We start from the raw sequence: 14,876 nt of genomic DNA on the forward strand, positions 1-14,876 counted from the left end.
ACAGACGACACAGAAAGATGGGCTCTTTCCCTTTTCTGCCCAGGCCTGTTCTTTGGAATGCCTTTATTACGTCGAGTTTGGCTTTGCACAGTTTATTTTGTGCTTAAGGAAAATACATGGGAATAACAGTAAAACGACCCATCCATGTGACTGCTGTGAGGTTTGAACTGGATGTAGCAATGTGAGAACACTGAATGTATATGTACATGCTTTCCAGCCTATAAGACATCTTCATGTATGTGGGCTCCTTTGCTCCTGAGAGCTTGTCTTGTTATTTTTAAATATCACCAATGAGAATAATGCTTCCTTTTGCAAAATGGTAAACTGAGGCTTAGTAAATTGAACTTTGTTTTGAGATAGGGTCTCACTAAATATCCCTGGCTGGCCTGGAATTTTACAGAAGAGGCTCAGAATGAGATCTTATCTCAAGCTCAGAGATCTCCCAGTCTCTACTGGGATTAAAGGCATATACCAACATATTCATCTAAATTAACCATTTCCCTGGGGCCATGATTGTCTGGTTAAGTAGCATTGAGGTTTGGTTCACTCTAGTGTTCTTTCAAGGATCTAGCTAGAGGAAATACTTGTTACTGAGTGCATAGTCGCCATGCTTGTCATCAGTCTGAGCAGTGTAGGTTTGCATGAAGTGACTGGCAGCAGTGATGCCCTTTAGGACAGTGTTTCGGGAAAAGCTCCTGAAGGTACATTTGGGGATGATTTCCTGACAAAGCGGCCATGTCTGACACAGCAGGAAGACAGAGAGGAGATGTCCTCTTTACTAGAAGTTAGATTTTAAAAGTTGAAACCAGAGAAAGGAGGGTCACACTTTAAGTTGAGTTTAGACCTGGGCTAGGACACAGACGGACAGATGCCAATCACTGTGGATGAGAACCTTTGGAAGCCAGAAAGGGATTGAGGATTAGATCATGTTTCCCAGTACCTCTTCTCTGCCAGGACTCTATGGCAGTGAGACTGCACTGTTCTGAGTTGGCCCAGGGGCAGAGTGGAAGGAGTCTCCCTTCCTGAGCTTCAGCTCCATCTGCGTAGAGAAAGTGAGGAGCCAAAGGCTGTCAGTTTGGTGCCAGCCAAAGGCTGCTGCAGAGGGGTGTGAGAGGCCATGAGTGGGGCATGAGCAAAGCTTCTGGAGACAACTACTTACATTAGGGGAACGTTTCCCCCCTTGTGGTTCCTGTTGTTGCTTATCTGACTCACCTACATTTTCTCACCTAATTCAGGTCCATGATCTGCATCTGTGTGGCTCCACAGTAGACGGCGCTCTCCGAGACAACGCATGGGAAATCCAGACGTATGTTCACTTCCAGGATAATGAGGGAGTTACTGTGGTCATCAAACCGGAGCACAGAGTGGAAGATGTGCTGACACTGGCATGCAAGGTGATAGATTTTGCTCTAGAAATACATACTTCGGAATAGAGAGGATCATTAATGCACTCCTCTGGCTTCTGGTTTTGTGGGGTGTATAAGACCCAACTTTCTACACAGGGGAACATACATTTTCTAGTACATTAACTCTCCACCACTCAGAAAAATAAGCCCTTAGGTGGTGACCTCATGCTTCCATGAAGACCCTGAAAATTCCACATACATTTTAAATGTGTATCTAGAGTCGTCGTGACGTCAGTTGCTCTTCACGTTGCTTAGAAAAGTGGCATGTGTGCTGTTACATACATGACTCACTACCATTCACAGTTGCTCCATGGACACTTATATGAGTTAGTTGGTGGTTATTCATTTTTCCAACTGGACTTTTATTCCCAGTGTGAAGAGGAAGGATAGGATAAATCCATTCGGCACTGGCAGGCCTGAAACTTTTAGACCACCAGGTGGCAGAGTAGAGCTGAAAGAATAGGAAAGTGGCGAAGAGGCTTGTAGCGTTTGCTGACGCTCATGGTGGGCACGAAGAGTATTTTAATTCTCTTTTGTACTTGGCATGGGAGCTTCAGTGTCCTGTACACTTGTGTACATAGTTGTATCTTTAGGAACTTAACTGCCCCCTCCCCCCGAAGTGTGTAAGCCCTTTCTTGAGGAAAGCCTGGATAGGTGGTAAAAACTGCTACAGTAACAATTTTTCTGAGTGTTAAAAGGTGTCGGCGGCAGGAGGTCAGCTAATCCTTTTTGGAGGACAGGCCTGAGATAAATGCTTTGCTGTTGTCAGTGTGGGGAAGAAAGAAAAGATGCAAGTTAGGGGAGGAGGAGGGGGTGCATGCATGCATGTTTCACACATGCACACACACGTGCACACACGCACGTGCACACACGCACGCGCACACACGCAGAGAGAGAGGGAGAGAAGAATGTATTTGAACTTATACATTTTCCTTTTGAAAACGCTTTGAAGTATCAAATTCTGAAGTCCGTAGAACTTAAACACGTCTTATAAATCTCTCTACTTTCACGAGAAACAACTTAGAGTTAGCAACCAGCATGGGCCAGAGCTAGCCATCCGAAGGGAGATGGGTGGTGTGATGAAATGTAGTTCCTGGGGTTGGGGATTTAACTCAGTGGTAGAGCACTCACCTGGCAAGCACACGGTCCTGGGTTCGATCCTCAGCTCAATAAAAAAAGAAAAACCAAAAAAGAATTGTAGTTCCTTGACTTCCTAACAGTGAACCTTGTACTTTGTGATGGCAGCATTTAGAGGAAAATTTAACAATGGATTTCGACCCTTCTTTTTCTTGTTTGCACATCTAAAACTTTGAGTTTTTCTGTAGTTCCAGACTGAGCAAATTATATGCAGTCACTTTTTGAGACTTTGTGGTCACTTTTTGAGACTTTGTGGTCTGTCGTGAGCCTCCTGAGCACTGGTGATTTTAGGACAGAGCAATTAGACTCTGAGTAACCAATCATTTTCTTTGCAGATGAGAGAGTTGGAGCCCACTCACTACGGTCTTCAGCTTCGAAAAGTGGTGGATGAAAGTGTCGAGTGGCATGTACCTGCACTGTATGAGTACATGCAAGAGCAGGCAAGTGGGCGGTGGAGGCCAAGAGGGACTGTCCAACCTCATGCACACCGGATCTCACAGCCCAGGCTGGCCTTAAACTCCTTGTGTAGCTGAGGGTGATCTTGAGATTTTGATCCTCTTGCCTTCACATCCGGCAGGCTTGGCATACTACCATACCCAGTGTGTGTGATGCTTGGGGTCACACCCAACCAAGGCTTTGTGCATGCTAAGTGAGCATTCTGTCAACACAGCTCTTTCTCTGGGTCTCTGCATGCTCTTAATTTTGAAGGCTGGAATTTTGGGGGCAAACTTTTCACTTTTGGTGTTTAATTTGAAAACATCCCTCATGTAAACAGTATCGTAATTTCCCTGTGAAAAATGTGTCAACATGATTTCGCAAATTTGCGGAACATTAAAGCCTTTGATTCTGTTGGTTTTGCTTTTCTTAGGTTTATGATGAAATCGAAATTTTTCCACTCAATGTGTACGATGTGCAGCTAACCAAGACTGGGAACATGACTGACTTCGGTGAGTGTCAGGAGCCCTCTCCTGACCCCAGGAGCCCTCTCCCGACCCCAGAAGTTCATCCTGCCTTTTGCCCCCACCTCTCTCTCTCTCATTAATTATCATTTATTTATTTTTAGCAGGATGGGCTGGTACATATCAATATTAGGGGAGATGCAAGACAATTACAGGAAATAATATATAAGTTGCCAAGGAATGTGACATGCTTGTGTAGTGCTAACACAATGAATTAACTGTGCTTGGTGCTACTCTGAGGTTCACCCAGAAGCCAGACAAGGCTTCTTTGATCCATTTGTTGATTTTGTGCATGCCTGCCACATATGTGCAGTTCATGAAGATGCTAGGAGAGGGTGTCTGATCCCTTGGGTTTGGAATTACAAACAGTTGTGAGCTGCCCAACTTCGCATGCTAGGAAGAATGTGGGTCCTCCGGAAGAGCAACAAGTGGTCTTAACCACTGAGCCATCTCTCCAGCCCTACGAGGCTTCTTTTCCAATCTAGAGTCTTACCCACCTGAAATGCTGTTCATTCCCAATCCCCTCTCCCAGGATTGAAATGTTACTGGCCCTTCAAGAACACTTGCATGATCTAAGTGGTATAAGCCTGATCCATTTACACTATCTCCCTCTGGCCTGAGTTTAACAATTAAGGGTCAGTGTCTGTGTTTGGCTTCTGTTTTCCTTAGTCTTTATCAAAATCCAGCTCTAAGGTCTCTGTAGACTCTGCACCTCAGCCTTTTATTGACTATACCACGAGAAGTGGGTTAACTAGATAAAGGCTGATGTCTGCCCCACAGAAAAGCTGTTTTTGTCATGTTAAAAATATTGTCCGAACATAGATACTTGTTTAAAATAATTCAAGTAGCTAACATGCTAAAATTGTAATATGTTAAAATTCCCTTCTTTTGGACTCTGTCCTTAAATAGGATCAGCTGTGTTAGTTTGTTTTGAGACAGATTCTCACTTTGTAGTCCACACTGGCCTGGGATCCCAGGATATCCTCAAAACTCATAGTTGATCCTCTTGCCTTAGCCTCCCCAATGCTGAGAACTGAGAACCTCTATGTCCATTGTAGGCTTGTATTGCTTGATTACAAGTTGGCAAAGAGGGTCTCCAAACAAAACCAACTTCCTCTTGGCATTTGCTTCCCATCTGAGTGAATGAGTGTGGTCACAGATTCTTTCACCATGGTTGGCCAGGCTCTGCTTGAGGTTTAGAGAAGACATAAGGGACAGAGGACATTTTCCCTGTCCTCCAGGAGCTCATAGAATTGGAGAACCCGAATGTGGAAGTATAGTCTCCACCGTGGCGGCGATGGTGGGTACAAAACCCAGTACATGCATTCCAAACAGGACATGCCCTGGGTTTTGCATGTTGCATCTATGTAAATAAAGCACTGGATCCATCCAGGTAGTTTTTCCACCTTTTCTTTCTGTGTGGTGGTGTATATCAGTGTGTGTGTGTGTGTGTGTGTGTGTGTGTGTGTGTGTGAGAGAGAGAGAGAGAGAGAGAGAGAGAGAGAGAGAGAGAGAGGATCTGGGTGTGTACATGCCAGGGCACATGTGGAGAACAATGGACAACCTTGGGTTATATCCTTGGGTTATATACATTTTGGGGACAGGATTTTCTTCATTGTTTTTCCATTGTGTGGACCAGGCTAACTGGCCTGCAAGCTTCCAGGCATCTTCAGTCTGAACCTCCTGAGGGAATGCTGGGATACTGGTGCTCATGCTGTGCATCTGGCTTTTTTACCTGAATTCTGGGGATTTGAACTCTGATCCTTATGCTTGTGCAGCACACACTGTGCTGTGTCCACCAGGCCATTGCCCAACCCAGTCTTGAAACATTCTTGCAATACCTCACTGCATTTCAGTAAGAGTATCTTTTAGTCTTAACTTAAAAAAAAAGGCACTATTTTAACTGTGGTGAGATGGAAGTCACATAAAGTAGATTATCTGCACCCTTTATCTGTGGCAGCAAAGTACATTTGTGACCATGACTCATCCTCATGGTCACCATCACTCTCCAGAGCTCTCATTTGGCAGAACTGGAGTTTGTATCCATAGGATGCCAGCTTTCTGCTCCCCTTCCTCAGCTATGGAAAAGCACACATTGTATATACCCTTTGTCCTTATGATTTGGGAACCCTTTGAGACTGTCTTTTTGTGCCCAACTTATTTCACTTAGCATTAATGTCTTCTGGATTCATCCCGTTATAGGCTACACCAGAATTTCCCTTTTAAGGCTGAGCCGTGTTCTACTGCCTGTCTACACCACACTGTGTTTGTCCTCAATCTCTTTCGTCAGCCAGGCTGTTCCCAGGAGCTGGCTGCTATGAATGTGCTGCCTTGTGCAGTTGTAACTGTTGATGAAGGCTGCACACTCCTGTGTCTGAACCCTCCAGTCTGGTGGCTTCCTCTTTTCCCCTCCTCTTGCTACATAATAGCACTTTCAACATAGTTCTAACTCTGACTGTTCAGCATTGACAAGAATGGGGGTTCCTGGATTCACCCCTGACTGGGCTGGGGAGACAAAGGGAGGTGAACTCACACTGGCTCTTTTTTCCCTCCCCCAGGGTTTGCAGTCACAGCTCAGGTGGACGGACACCAGCATCTCAGCCGGATATTTATAAGTGATGTTCTCCCTGACAGTCTGGCATATGGAGGAGGTCTGTGCGGTGCTGTGTGTACACACTCTTGAGTTTCTAACTGTGAGGTGCATCTGCCTCCTGAGGCTGTTTTGCAGTTTTGTCAGATGATGATTTCTCCTGGAGTTTTTGAGGAAGAATTTACTTGAAAATGCATATGTGTATATATAAAGCTGTGTGTGTGTGTGTGTGTGTGTGTGTGTGTGTAAAGAGAGTATTCTATTCATGCAGACATGTATGTGGGAGTTCTTGAGAAATAATTTACTTGAAAATACATGTATGTATATATAAAGTATGGTGTGTGTGTAAAAAGAGATTTCATACAGATGTGTATGTATGTGTGTGTGTAATAAAAGTATTCATACAGATGTATGTGTAAAAAGATTTCATACAGATGTGTATGTGTGTATATAAAGGGAGTATTCATACGGACGTGTGTGTGTGTGTGTGTGTGTGTGTGTGTGTGTGTGTGTAAAGGAAGTATTCATACAGATGTGTATGTGTAAAAAGAGATTTCATACAGATGTGTATGTGTATGTATAAAAAGAGTATTCATACAGATGTGTGTGTTAAAAAGAGATTTCATACAGGTGTGTAAAAAGAGATTTCATACAGATGTGTGTGTGTATGTATAAAGAGAGTATTCACACAGATGAGATGTCCAGGCAGAGGGAGAGGATGTGTGAGACAGAGAGAGACCCAGAGAAAACATTTGATAAACATTTCCCCAGCTTGTGTTCAAAACAATCAGCCTAAGGCCAGCTCAGGAACTGGGCTTTAGCTGAAACTGCTGGTCAGTGGTTGGCATTTGCAGCTCAATTTTATCTGAGAATGCATCTCTGTAATCTCCCTCCCCCTCTCTTTCTTCCTGTTCCCCACTTCTTGGTTCTCAGGGCTGAGAAAGGGTAACGAAATCACAACCTTAAACGGGGAAGCTGTGTCTGACCTTGACATCAAGCAGATGGAGGCCCTGTTTTCTGAGAAGAGTGTCGGACTTACACTGATCGCTTGGCCTGTGGACACAAGAAGAACCCTGTGCACTTCCTGGTCAGATGGTGACCTGTCCTCCAGGGACCGGAGAGGTCTGCCACGCTCTCCCAATCAGTCCCAGCTGCTGGAGGAATTCCTGGATAATTTTAAGAAAACATCCACTAACGGTAAGGCTGTGCTCCATCTCTGGCTTGAGTTGCTGGTGCCTTTGGCCTATATATTCTTAGGCCAAAGCCTCATTGCAAGTCCAGATTGTTTAAACTACTACTCAATCCTTCCTCACTCACTAGGACAAGAACAAAGGAACAAACTGGGATACATTTATCAAGAGTCCGTGCATTTTAGCAATTAGAACGCCTTCGGAAAAATTTAAAATAACTACTTTTTTCTTGCACAAAATCATCTGTAAAACCATAGGCTCTTTCAAAACCATTCACATATTCAGTATTGACATTGTTTGTGATGATTGCAGCCATGAGCTTGCATATACTCCAGTACGGGAAGATTGTTTTTAGTCGGTGGAATCTGAGGTGAATCCACTTTGCAGTGTTCTGTTTGGGTCCTGGAACATGGTACAATTTTGTTGTTGTTGTTGTTGTTGTTGTTTAGCTATGAGGAGGACTGGTCTCTCAGAAACAGCAAACTTTGAATGTAGCTCCCGGACTGCTTCCAGAACTTTGTGAAGGTCAGGTAACTGAAGAGTGTCTGTCAGTATAGTTTCCCTCCAAGTGAGACACGTGTATGAGGAATCCATGAAGGTGGGTTTTCCGAGCTTGCTGTTTCCACCTCTCTTGACTGTTCTGTTTGAATCAGAGGCCCTAGCCAAGTCACTGTCACTCCCTCTGCCATCATGGAGAGTCCAGGTGAGGTTCAGGTGAGGAGTGTAGGGGTGGATCTTGATCCTGGGAACACCGGAGCTATATTTTCACACTATCCTGCATTGCTAAGGGATTTGCAATAGAGATCTCTGCATGCTGACCAAGGATGAATGCAAAGTGTGAAAGAGAGGCCAGTAGGACCATATATTTATGTATTTAATGATAGAGCGTCTTTGGAATTAAACAGCCGATTGTACGATTGGTGATTCAGCAAGGTATCTGGTGCTTTCTCTTCCTCTCTGGGGATGTTCTCCCCATTTAAAACAGCATGAGGTTGACTGTTGGCACAGAAAAGTGGGTGTCATGAAACAGAAATTATGATGGAGCTAATTCATGAGTGGTGATATTGGGACCATCATTCGGCCTACTCTAGGTTGCTATTCTGAGCCTGAGTGGCCCGTGTTAATGTCCAGTGTTGGACTGACATTCCCTACCTGCTCTTCCACTGTGCTTTATCACAATCAGAAAGTACTGCAGCCCGGATTATCTCTCCCATTCTGGGAATGAACCTCTTCAGAAATAGCAAAAGATGCATGCAGGCTTCCTTTTTTTTTTTTTTTTTTTTTTTTTTTTTTAAAAACAGGAAGAATCCAACAGATGTGTTAAGCTTGTCCACCACTCTTTGTAGTCCTGGATTCTTGATGCCTCCTAGAAGGCATCCTGTGTCTGTGTGCACAGGAACACTATGAAGTGAGGGCTTGGCAAGCTTGTCTGCAGTCATTTCTTTCTTCCTTCCTTCCTTCCTTCCTTCCTTCCTTCCTTCCTTCCTTCCTTCCTTCCTTCCCTCCCTCCCTCCCTCCCTCCTTCTTTCTTTCTTTCTTTCTTTCTTTCTTTCTTTCTTTCTTTCTTTCTTCCCCTCTCTCTCTCTCTCTCTCTCTCTCTCTCTCTCCCTCCCTCCCTCCCTCCCTCCCTCTCTCCCTCTCCCTCCTTTTCTTTTCTTTCTTTTCTTTTCTTTCTTAGTGCCTACTTGCCTGGGACAGTGCATACACCTGCTGGCACCTTCCCTGCATGGGGCTTCTCCTCCATGAGGCTAGAGTGTGTCGAGATTTAGTCATTTTCTCAGACAGAGCACGGGCTTTTGGCCCTCAAGATTTAGGGTTTATCCTTTTTTTGTGTGAGCTCCAGGTGCCCGGTTCATAGTTGTACGCCTGTGTGCCATGATGGACTGCTTTTTGATACACTTTGCAAAGTGGAATTTTCTTCTTTTTTGTTTTGAGGTAGTTGTGTGATATTTGAGGGAAACAAGAGTGTTTGGGAGCTTTGAAGGTTAAGGGTAGGAATAAAATCTGGGGTGAGTAGGCAAGAAATTGGGGGGAAAAAGACAGACCAAGTTTCTCATTTGGACATAATATCTTGCTTATAAGAGGAGATTGTGTATGGATTCATTAGGACTGGGGTGTGAGGACAGTCACCAGGCCCTGAGTCAGACCGGGATTGAGGGGGGATACTCTTAGGGGTAGCATGTGGCAGTGAGGTTGGGTTGTGGAGGGTGCTAACTTCTTTCCCAATCCCTTGCAGAGATGATTTTGAGAGGCATGCACAGCATTCTTGAAGTGGCCCCCAGAACTGAGTCATGGGTGCACCCAGAATCCTTTTGTACACACTCACAGATCTTCTTCCTGTCTCTTTTCCCTAGTGTGTGGTTGCATTCCCAATAACTTCTGGTGGCTAGTCCTCTACTCAAACTGTCTTTGTGAGCACACCCATGGTGTCCCCAACTACGATATGGCAAGGATTCTAAGCTCAGCCCCCTTCCCTGTCTGTCCCCCCTGTTTGAAAGCCAGGCATAATGTCTTTCACCACTTCTACCCTAAATGCATGAATTCCAGGCTGGGGTGGGCTGTAAGACCCTGTTTCATAATAATTAACAACAACAATACCAAAAGACCTTACTTTGATTTGTTTTACTGTGAAATAGAAGAAAAGTATTATTGTGTGATTTACACAAATAAACATTTAAATAGCTTTGCAGAAGGGATTTTAATACAACTTTGGGCTGTCATTGGGAGCAGTCACTTTAGTGAGTTTATTCATACATGTTCCACCCATGGACATTTCTAGACGGCACTGTGAACTTGGGAAGGAGGAAGGGAAGTAAGGAAGGCCCCAAGGCCATTCTACAAAGTCTGGGTCTCCACCTAGTGATGTTTCTGAAAGATAAGATCAGCTTTTTAAAAAGGGGAAACTGGACGAATCCCATGTGGAGCAGAAAGAAAAATGTATGCAGTTGTTGGGGGACATATTTGACCATCTCAGGGAAGGGACATATCCCTTCCTGTTGGGTGTTGAAGGGCAAAGCCCTGGGAACAGGCTGCATCCGGCTCTGGTCTACTTCTGGTTTTAGTCATAAATCTAGACATCTATACCAGTCTCTTAATTGGCCTCTGATTATAACAGAAATCTTTATCTCTATATCTGACCAAAAGAAGGGTGATCATGGGTGGGGGTGGGGTGGGGGTGGGTGGGGTGGGTGGGTGGCGCTGTCACAAAGGACCTGGAAGACATGTTGTGGGTTGCTATTCTAGAAGAGGTGCCATACTCATATTTGAGAGTCCTTGATAATTAAGACATTTGGTGAAATGAGACTCAAACTCACCTCCCGAGCTTAAAAAGACAGACTGCTGGGTTCTGGTGTCTCCGGCAGACAGTTAGGATCAGGCCTGGAGCTGAGCCACAGCTAGGTCCCTGGTCCCCAGGAGGAGGGTACCTATGAGTAGCGGTGACTCATTCCTTCCCCTACCCTCCTGAGCTGAGGTTCTGAGGATCCATTGAGATAAAGGTCACATTCTGACTAAATATGGCTGCCATCTTGGGTGGTGTCCGTCAGTTAGGCATTGAGCCCCGACCCACCATCATGCTTCAGAACTCTCTGGAAGTGGCTGATGGTGGGTTAGTGTTCCTCACTTGTTCCTTGCCCCTGCCAAGGACACATTGATTGTATTAATGTAGGAGGCTGAGAAGAAGATGACTCCCAATGTCACCTTACTCTCATTGCTCTGGTTCCGCAGCCGAAGCTGCAGGGCCGAATTCCGATTGAAGAACCTTTGACTCCTAAGGAATGAACGGCTGTTTGATTTCTGTCTTACATGTTTGAATGTCTGTAAGTTATCCATACCAGGGAGAGGAAATGTCCACAGGCTATATTTGACTCTAGCGGAAATGCTAGTAGAGGATTTTTACAGAGAGAGTTAATTTTATGACTGGAACTCTCCCAAAGAGGCCAGTGTTATTTTTGACCCAACAAGGCCACCATTGAAGGAGTTGGGTGTGCCCAAGCTGTTTGTGCTGGGATCCTGTTAATGCTGCTTTTGTGATTTATGCATGAAATCCCCTTTCCTAGTGTTTGCTGGCTTTTGAGCAATCTCAGCAGCTTTTAGGAATGTCTCTCCAGGCATAAGGTTTGTGAACAGTTTTTATGCAGTCGTTAGACTCCCTACAGCATTCATGTTTTCTCCATGCAAATAGCTGTTACTACGGCCTTGTGAGGGCCAGAGGTACGTTTAACAGGAGGGACATAGAGACCAATGTTCCTGCTGCTTGGGCATATACACAACCAGTGCTTTCCAGACCCAGAAGGTGACTATAGCCACCTGACCTCTTTTGAATCGCTTGTTCTGAATTGGTATATGGTGGAGAGTCTGAGGCTATCAGAAGCCACTTGGATGTAAATTTCTTCAGAAGCCACTTGGATGTAAATTATTTCTTCTTCTTCTTCTTCTTCTTCTTCTTCTTCTTCTTCTTCTTCTTCTTCCTCCTCCTCCTCCTCCTCCTCCTCCTCCTCCTCCTCCTCCTCCTCCTCCTCCTCTTCCTCCTCCTCCTCCTCCTCTTCCTCTTCCTCTTCTTCCTCCTCCTCAGGTTTATTACTAACTAGCTCTTACATTTAAATTAACCCATTTCTATTAATCTATGTATTGCCACATGGGCATGGCTTTACCGGTCCTCTGACATCTTGCTTCTTGGGCAGTTGGCTCGCTTCTCCCCAACTCCACCCTTCTTCATCTGTGTACTCAGTTTGATTGTCCCACCTCACCTTATCCTGCCTTGCCATAGGCTAAAACAGTTCTGTTATCAACCAATGAGAGCAGCACACATTCACAGTGTACAGACGGACATCCCACAGCAGTGTAAGTCCAGGAAGCTGGGTTTTCCTCTAGAGAGAAAGCATGGTGGCCATCCACACAGGCAAAGGAATTGGTTCTTGCCCTTGCACAGTTGCTTCCAGTGATGCTTGCCCGCTTCCACCCTCTTTTCTCCTCTTTGGTCCTGGGCCTGAGGATGAATCCTCTTCCAGGGTTCATTCTGCTCCTTGAAGGAACTGACATCTTCAAATGTAAGCAGGAAGCAGAGAAGGTGAGCCGGCCCCCAGTGACAGACTTCCTCCAGTGAGGCTGCACCTCCTAAATCTTCCCAAACAGCATCCCAAACTGGAGACTCAGTCTAAATATGGGAGCCAGGGGGGCTCATTTCTCATTCAAATCACCATACATGGGCTTACCGCTTTCAGCTCTCGAGTTTGGAGAGATAGGCTATAAATTCCTACAATGCAGGGTTGGCCAGCCTCTGTTCATTGACTCTTGTGTTCAGCCTGTGTTCCAGGTTAGCCACTCTATGTGAAACATTCATCGCTACTCCAAATTCACCCGAATTCCCAGCAGTTCCACTATTGACAATGTCATCAGTTTTCTGCATTGGTGATGTATGTGCATACTATAAATTCCCAGCAGTATAAAAGGCTAAATAAACAGTGATGGCGAAGTTTCCCAAAACTGTGGTTACAGTGGTTAAAGGCATGGATATTAGCTGGGCAGCCTATGTTCAAGTCCTGGTTCTGGGATCATGGCTGTATGCTCCCAGGAAAGTCAATTAACCTCTCTGATTAGTTTTAGAAACTCAAATGGTTGAGGACCTTTATGAATTAATGAGCTGTTATTTGGAAAGTACTAATAGTGCCTGATATGTAGGAAGAGCTGTGCAACTGTGTATGTTAAATAAGTGGATAAGTTTTTCTTGCTGTGTCCTTAGTATTGAGTTTTTCTTCCAGAGATAATTGGTTTCTTTCTCTTCCTGAGCTGGAGAAGTGTAAAATTGGGGAGAATGCTGGGATGTTTTCCTGCTTTAGGGATTACAGGCATGTCCACACCTGGAATTTTGAGGTTCTAGGGATGGAACTGGGGCTTCATGCATGTTAGGCAAGCGCTCTGTTAGCTGAGCCACATCTCTAGCCTTTTGTTTCGCTGTTCTGCCTTGTCTTGGCTATGACAGAAGAACATTCAGTGTTAGATGTCCACTCACTTCCTAACCAGCTGCGCTGTGACTCTGGAGTGCTGTAGGGAGGCAGTACAGTCAGAGCCTGAGAATGAATGTAATAAGAGAAGCCAAGGTCCATGAGATGTGGAGCCATGAGCAAGGACTGCTGGAGACTTCTGACAGAGAGGAGGAGTGGATTCTGTGTCTCCTGGTGGAGCTCAGCCCACTCTCCTCACTGGTCTCACCTCCAGGCTGTAAGACAGTCAGTTTGTTTTCACGTGGCAAGCCCTGGATTTAATGACAGAGATAAGAAGTTTAACGTGTGGTCCTACCTTTGTGATTCTGTGGGGGAGGTGGATGTGGGGATATTCACCATCTACAATTGTAGTACTTACATCATTCTTGGGGACAACTAACTCACTGTTTCAAGTCATGGCAACCCCAAGAACAGTAATACTGTAACAGTGCTGAGACACTGGCTGATACACTGTGTCCTCTCTCAGCAGAAGGACATTATCCTGGCTTTAATTTAAGCATCAGTATAAGGTATAAGTATAGCCACCCAGTGATTACTGATTTGAACATACAAGATACCCATGACTATATATATCCCAAGGGTTGATTTAAAGTGCAGAGAACCATACTTGTAGCCAAGAAGGGAAACTTGGCTTTGTTTATTGCTTGAGGTTGAATCTGTGGTGTAATAAATACTTTGGCTCAGAGGGTTCTTGTTTAAGCCTTTAAATTGGGGGTGGGGAGGTGGGAATGAACTCCTGTGCTTAATCCTGAAATGAGGAACTTCCCTTTAGGCCCATGAAATGGGACATGTGACTTCCTACCACAGTGGAAGTACAATGCACCCTTTGACCCCTGCTGAGAAACCAATGTGTTGGGGGGGGGGGATAAACCTCATCCTTGGGTTGTTTATTTGATGTTTTTATGACAATGATTTGCTATGTAGTCTAGGCTAACCTTGAACTTGATCTTCTGTTTCTGTGCCCCCTCCATGCTAGAATTGCAGGTGTTTGCCACCATGCCCAACACATTTTCCTTTCTTTCCTGTGTTTGTTGAACAGTAGTATCTGTTGAGTGACAAGGACTGCTGGAGACACACTGGAAAGAAACAATGAGCTGAGCCCATGAACGTCCTCATGCAGCGGGGAGCTTGGCTGTGCTGCAGCCTAAGGAAACAGACCAAGAAAATATGTGATACATTGTAAGAAATGTGAAGGAGGCAGAGGCCAGTGAATCTCTGTGAGTTTGAGGCCAGCCTGGTCTACAATGTGAGATCCAGGACAGGCTCCAAAAGCTACACAGAGAAACCCTGTCTCAGAAAACCAATAAACAAACAAACAAACAAATGAAATGAAATAAAGAAAAGTGAAGGAACAGAAGATGGCCAGGGCAAAAAGGACAAGATCAGGGATGAAGCAGGACAGTGGTGTCCTGCTTGGTTTTTCTTGCCAACTTGACACAAGCTAGGGTTAATTGAGAAAATGGCCCGTGGGCAAGGCTGTAGAGCATTTTCTCGATTGCTGTGGGATCCTAGCTCACTCTGGGTGATGCCGCCCTTGGACTGGTGGTCCTGGGTGTTGTAAGAAAGCAGGCTGAGCAAGCCATGAGGAGCAA

At 45.0% G+C, this 14,876-nt stretch overlaps 1 protein-coding gene across 3 annotated transcripts in view; it reads left to right on the plus strand.

Annotated features, from left to right (window-relative positions):
- Positions 1–14,876, plus strand: part of Tiam2 (TIAM Rac1 associated GEF 2) — a 108,381-nt gene that overhangs the window by 34,315 nt on the left and 59,190 nt on the right. For all 3 annotated transcript variants that reach the window (XM_036168642.1, XM_036168643.1, XM_036168644.1), the window contains 5 exons: positions 1,236–1,394; positions 2,879–2,983; positions 3,412–3,490; positions 6,061–6,153; positions 7,026–7,289. In XM_036168642.1, coding sequence (XP_036024535.1) covers positions 1,236–1,394; positions 2,879–2,983; positions 3,412–3,490; positions 6,061–6,153; positions 7,026–7,289 — 700 coding nt within the window. The remainder of the gene's footprint in view (positions 1–1,235; positions 1,395–2,878; positions 2,984–3,411; positions 3,491–6,060; positions 6,154–7,025; positions 7,290–14,876) is intronic.

The sequence above is a fragment of the Onychomys torridus genome, chromosome 19 (genome assembly GCF_903995425.1).
Source record: "Onychomys torridus chromosome 19, mOncTor1.1, whole genome shotgun sequence".
Classification (NCBI taxonomy): domain Eukaryota; kingdom Metazoa; phylum Chordata; class Mammalia; order Rodentia; family Cricetidae; genus Onychomys; species Onychomys torridus.